This window comes from Mangifera indica, chromosome 9 (assembly GCF_011075055.1).
Source record: "Mangifera indica cultivar Alphonso chromosome 9, CATAS_Mindica_2.1, whole genome shotgun sequence".
Classification (NCBI taxonomy): Eukaryota; Viridiplantae; Streptophyta; class Magnoliopsida; order Sapindales; family Anacardiaceae; genus Mangifera; species Mangifera indica.
Window position 1 is genome coordinate 8,823,245 of NC_058145.1, and position 6,999 is coordinate 8,830,243.

Here is a 6,999-nt window from a genome sequence, read left to right on the forward strand (position 1 = left end):
AAATCTTAACAACCCTTTGTTTCAATCATTTGAAGGCAAATTAGGGTTTCTTTTGTCTTCAAGTCAATGTATACTCCTTGAAAAACTCATTTATGAAATCAGTCCTTAAATAGAACTTCTTTGTAAAGCGTCATGTATAATCATGCACCCTGAGGATGCGCAAGTTTACATTCGTTAATCTTACCGACATGATAGCTTATGTGGGTTGTCGATATGGTGATTGATGTTTGAGCTTGCACTAACCATGCACAACTATACCACAAGCCAAAATATCAATTTAATTTCTACATTCAACTATTCTCATTCCTAGTTCAAAAACAAGTTAGGGGAAAGGACTAAAATACCCCTAAAGTATGCCTAACGGTGTTACATCAACTCTAGTAATCCACAATTTTCATATCTAACTATAAATATTACCTTAATCAATTTAAAAAATGAATTGAAAAATTTCTTGAGAATATAGAAACACACATACTTAAAATAAGATTTTTGAATGATGAAATAACTCTGAATAACCACTAGCATCCACAAGATGGAATTCATGTTTCTAAAATATCATAAAACCCCTTAGATTCTCCTATATTTCAAAATCTACCCAAATAGTTTAAAATTTTGATTTTTTCCCTTGTCGTACCTACCTACCTACTCACTTACGCTCTTATACCACTCATTCTCACCTTTAGGAAAAAGTGGGTTATGTTTTCTTTCGATTCGATCACTATAACTTGTTTACTTTTAATCTAACATAACTACACGTCTTATAGCTGTTTTAAGTTTGAAACAACAAAAAATAAATAAATAAATAAATAAAACAACAACAATTTGCATATTATAATTCAAGGATTCTATTACTAAATTATATATGATAATGAACACTTAAAATATAAATTTCAAATCTTTGATATAAGCTAAGAAACAATATATTTACTTGGATTTTGATGATCTTGATGCAATAACTCTTTGATTCTAAGTGATCTTTCGAATGAATTGTGGATGAAAATAATGTTAAGAGGCTAGAGTTCTTAAGCGTAGTGATAAGGGTAAAATAAGTATTAAATTAGGGTCTTGGCTGAAATGTTATAATGATAAAAAAAAAAAAGGATAAAAATTGAATAGACAAGATTTAAAAAAAAAGGCTAAAACAATTCATTTTCCTTATTTAATTTTATGACATACAAACAAGTACAACCTTAATCTTATATTCTACCTTTTCTCATTGAGTAGTTTGTTTTTCTTTTTTCTTTTTAATTTTTTTTGTTATAATTTTTGACAAATGTTTATTTTTAGAGTTAACAATTTTCAACATGACCTGTTAACAACATGAAAAAAATAGAGTTAGGTTTAAGTTTTTTTTTTATACAAAATTTAATTTAGGCTAACTTGATATGACTCAAAACAAAATTGGACAGTATTAAGGTTGACATAAAAATAACTCAAATTAACCTGAATTGACTTAAATATTTATAGAAATGTTACTTTAGTAGAATTTGTTAGGTACAAATTAAAAAAAATGATGAATGACAAGTATTAATAGTAGCTAAAATTAGAGATGACAATTTGACTTGCCCAATTGGATCTCTAACTCGACCCTCCTCAAACAAAAAATAGATTCCACAATAAGAATGGGGACGTAGATGAGGATGACTAAAATCTCTATAATTAGGGACTGGACATGGGAGAGGATAGATATATCCCTAACTCGTCTCTTTCTTGGTTTTTCTCCTCCCTTGCGTATCTATTAAATTCTTAGATATTGAGATACCTTTCAAAATTTTGAATTATTATAAATATATCCTAACACATTATAGCATTTTATTATTTTTTTAGTATGGATAAGGAGGGGAATGGGAGGGTTATTTTCGTTATGGGGATGGAGAAGGGGAAAGGAAAGAAATTTTCCCTACATGGAGGGGATGAGGATACCCCGTCATAATCGTATTGGGATTGGGGTAGGGACGAGAAAAGTGTTTCCATGGAAGGATAAAGACAAAGATTAGGGTATTCGACCCCTCCTTGCCCCGTTGCCAACCATGGTTGAAATCTATATATATTTCATATAGCTATAATTAGTCAATTATTCTTATTTTTTATTTAAAATTTTATTTTATTATTCACTTGTGAAAATGAGATTATGTTATTAAAATTATTGACATGTTTTAAAAGCATTTGTATTTAATTTTTTATACTATTTATAAATAAGATAAAATGTTATATAGAGTGTTTTATTAATAGTATACTAAAGTAATTTAGTAAATAAATTAAAATACTAAAAACACTTAGGAGAGTAAAAATATTATATTATTTTGAGTCAATTCAGGTTGTTTCAGGTCAACTCGAACATAGTTTAAATTAGGTTAGAATTGAAGATTTTCAACTCAAAACTCAAATAAACACAATATAAACATGATTTGATGACACAGACTATCAGATCTATTTATTTCGTTATAATTATTAATATTTTTATAAGATTTTTGGCTTTTACATTATGTATCTGAATAGAATTACTGTTATGCCCTTTCTAAAATTTGATTGAATAATCATATACTATTAAATGTCTAATTTTTATCTTTTTTAAAAACTTATTTCTCTTTTCAAATCTTTTCATGAACAGATCTTATCATTTTCTTTCAAAATAAAACATAAGGATGTATGTATGTTGAATGGTGGCATACAGTTTGTAGTACATCATAACTTAATAAATTAAATTAATAATTTTTTTCCATCAGGAGATGGTAGAATTTAAGAATGAAATAAAAAATAAATCCTATAACCTTATAGTTAAAAAGACAACCACGTACACTTACATTTCACACTCGCAATATTTTCCAGCCTCTCTTGTTTATCACAATACTTCTACCTCTCTCCTGGTAAATTCTGCCCAATTACCCTCAAGGCTACCACCTCTACGCCTTTCAAACTTCACATTTCTGCAATGGACGGAAGTTTGACTAACTGCTGTAGGGCGGGGGCCTGGGCATGTCCTTTACTACTCCGCAGAGAAGAGCATGATCGGGAAGGTTGTATTCATCCCTGAGGGAGTGCGCAGGAGATAGAACGCTTGCATAGAGTTGTTGTCCAAGGTAAGTCCTCTCCCAATTCTCCGACCTGAGATTCCACATTCCGGCATTGTCGAACGTCAAGAGAATGGCAGCCCAGGATTTGGGAAAGACTTGTATTGTGTGCCTACTCACTGCGTCCAGTAAATTGTAGTTCTTTCTCTTCTCAGGACTCCAGGTTCCAGGCTCAACTCTGTCAATTGTGGTGAACATCGCAAAACATTAAGATTTTCAGTAATTAAACAAATTCTATGTTGTCTCAAGTTACAGTTAATATACTTACGCAACGGCAAAGAATGAGTAGCCATCCAAATGCCATGACTGTATGCTCTTCTCGTTGTTTTCCAGGATGATCTCCACAAAGTTGCGGAAGGTCATGTTGAGGACATTGGGTTTCAATGAAATTTCTGAAATATTGACTGGTGGCTCGTCTGAGATTGAATCATACTGGAAAACTTGATCAGCTAATCCATAGTACTCCGCCAGTTTGAGTGGGGTGCCTGGATCGACATGGGAGACTCCGTTGATAGCATAACGAAGCTTGCCATCCACCTTGCTAACTGAGTTAGCGAGTCTAATCGTGCGGGTAATGTTGATGGCACCATAGTGGAAGGAGCCCTGAGGGTTGGGTCTGGCAGCACTGGCGGTGAGGTTCCAACGGAAAGAACGAAACTGGTTGAGTGACCAGGCCCAACCCTCAGGAGCCTGGGGAATTTCCAGGGAGGCCAGTCCGTTGCCATCGGCGTAGCGGATGATTGCAGTGCTTGTCATGATTGTCTTGGTAAATCGGGAGGAAGCAGTCATGTAATAGTCCTTGGAGGCCTGGTCAGCAGTCACAAGCACGGCATAGCACTGCCCTACGTGCACATCTAGAGATTCATACACATTCTGGACAGTGTGAGAACCCTCCATCTCCACCAACTTCATATTATGGCCTTGGATTCTGAAGTTGAGCGAGGTCTTGAGCCCAACATTGCAGATTCTATACTTGTACGTCTTGTTAGCCTTCATTGTGAAAAGAGGCTCGCCCAGTCCGTCGGGCTTCCCGGATTTCCCATTGATGAGAGTTCCGTCAGGTCTCCCAATGGAACCACCTTCATCTAATAACATCCTGAGTTCAGTGTGGTTCTTGGTATACCAATCACCAATAAGAACAGTGTAGTCTTCTTCAGGGTATCTGTCATAAGGAACGGGGACGAATTGACGAGTATTAACACGGAGGCCGCCAAAGGCACCAGCCGCCTTGTGCAGGGCTGTCGTTGGGTAGTAAATATAGCTACCGATCTGGTCTTTCACCTGGAACCGGTAAGTGTAGTTCGTCCCTGGAGGAATTGGGCAGTTTGTTCCGATAACTCCATCGCTCCAAGAATTCTTTCTGTGTTGAATGCCACTCCAGGTAAGAAGGAACGGCTCGTCAAGGTTATTGAAGACATTGATATGAATATTATTGTTGGTAGTTGAATTAATATTTGGTCCAGGAAATTCTCCATTAATAAGAATTCCCTGTTGAGGAATTCCCAAGGGAGAAATGGTGCCATAACTGACGTTCCATTCGAAGAATAAGTAGGGGTCTTCACCCCGTACCAGCGATGTTGATGTTGAAAGCAAGCACATTAGAAGCAGTATCATTGCTCTATCCATCTCTCTTTCTACTCTATAAACAACTTTGCGTCTTGTATACTTTATATTAATGCTACTTCCTCCCTATATGTATATATATATTATATATTATATATTCATACAATTTATATATCTATATATATATATATATAGAGAGAGAGAGAGAGAGAGAGAGAGAGAGAGAGATGGCTAATATCTATGGGAAGAAGACGCACTGCCTTCTTCTACAGAATAGAATGCTTCCCAATGATCCTTATTTATATACAGGCTATGTACCCGGAGATGGAAAAACAACCATTCAGTTTTTCGCTAATTCCTCTAGCGCAGGCCCCTTGAATTCATCTATTCCTACCCTTCATGGCTATTCTTGGCACAATATGTTTCAATTTTAACAGTAAACTGTTTTATTCTTTTTCTCGTCATTTTTTTTTGAATTTATTTTCTATTCATAGTTGATATGGAAGCAGTTCTCAAACTATACAGAACTAACTATGAAAGAAAATATCACTATTATCTTAATATAAGAGTAATATAATTACATCTAATATAATAGTTCATACTATTAGATTGTGTTTATATTATATTAATTTAAATTTTAAATTAATATTTTTTAATTTAAATCTGATTTGAATTAAAATCGTACTAAATTCTAATAAAAGATGATATATATATATATATATATATATAAAATTTTAAGGACAGTAGATGTTCTTTTAGCCAAGATTTAATTCGATGTTTTAGCCTGTAACATCTGATAATTATTTAACCTTTTACCAGTTGGACGAAAAGTCTTACTAAGTTATCGGATTGAGGCTTAAAGTAAGTAATTTGCTCATGATGAAAGTGACTGGTCAAAGGTCAATAGAATAAAAATCCACCCACATGTAGAATTATTATTCACCTTTCTCACCCTTTAAACTAATACTTTCATTCATAAGCCAACACTGTCACAACCTCACTACTTCCGTCGGTCTTCCTGTGTAGCGAGAGGCCTCACAACAGCCTCTTGAAGTTGCAGAGGCCTCACAATGGCATTCTAAGTCTTTAAGCTTTGCAACGTCGTCTAAAGCTAATTTGGTCTTAAGGTTGTGCAAAACACCAAATACGACCTCTAGAATCATCCAAGTTAGATGTAGTTTTGTTTTTAGCATATTTTCTGTAGTCAGCAAATGTTTGGCATACGTTGATTGGCATAAATGAATAACTACCTGTTTTCTAGTAACCTAAAAGCCTAGGAAAGAATGAAGAGATCCTAGATTTTTCAAGGAAAATTGAGCATTTAAATGTTCTATTATCTTGTTAATAAGCTTATTATTATTTCCAGTGAATTATATATCATCTACATATATACACCATATTATAGATTACACTCTGGTGAGCTTTATACACAAACAAACTTGTATAGCCACTAAACACATAAAATTCCCACAAACTAGAGTTGATTTTAGCTTTTCAAATCAAGCTCTGAGAGTTTATTTTAGACCCTAGAGGGCTTTATTCCACTGACGTGCTTACTTACAGCTATTGTCATCGCAAGAAAAGTCTTCTGATTTTAAGAAAGGTATTATTACCACCAGTTTGGGTGTTATAATGGACGGTTATACTAATTGTCATTTTGATTGTAGTATATTTCACTGCAGGACTAAAGCTCTCAAAATAATCCACACCAAGTATTTGTTGGAACATTTTGCAACTAATTTGGCCTTATACCTTTGTATTGTCTCATTGGGATTATATTTAGTCTTTAATACCCTTGTGCAGCCTATAACTTCCATTCCATCTTGCCACATAGCAAGGGACTAAGTATCATTGGCCACAAGTCAAACTCTGCTTTCGTAGCTCGTTTCCAATCAGGGTCTGATAAAGCTTTTATAATAGAGGTAGCTTCTGACTTAAGGACTTGATTATCGATAGTCAGGTATTTAAAAAGAGGGGATGTCATATATTGGTTATTATTGAAGTAATACATTATTTGGGCATTGCTAAGGCTTTTTATTAAATTTGGTAAGCATTGGATGAATATTGGTCTGAGTGGTTGATGAAGTAGAGGACAATGAAACAGGCAAGTCAAACAACTAATTGTGTGTTTGTATAATACACTAAGGAATCAACAGTCCGAGGTGTGTTTGTGGTTTCTTGAGATGTACTAAAATTGGTTTAAAGTGTATGGAAATCATTCTGAGGTATATCTAAGACAAATTAATAAGGGATGCAAAATCACACAGATTTGTATGTAGAGGTATAATTTTTTAGTAATAATACGTATACACATTTTTTTGTATACAAATGATATATTATTATATAATTGGGTATTACTTTATTT

General features: G+C 34.0%; 1 protein-coding gene across 1 annotated transcript; it reads right to left on the reverse strand.

The window, feature by feature from the left end:
• Nucleotides 1-2,746: 2,746 nt before the first annotated feature.
• LOC123226472 (L-ascorbate oxidase homolog) lies at nt 2,747-4,697 on the reverse strand. Its single transcript, XM_044650994.1, has 2 exons — nt 3,340-4,697; nt 2,747-3,249 (listed from the first exon to the last, which is right to left on the reverse strand). The coding sequence occupies exons 1-2, from the start codon at nt 4,695-4,697 to the stop codon at nt 2,949-2,951; spliced, it is 1,659 nt and encodes a 552-aa protein (XP_044506929.1). The 3' UTR covers nt 2,747-2,948.
• Between the last annotated feature and the right edge of the window lie 2,302 nt (nt 4,698-6,999).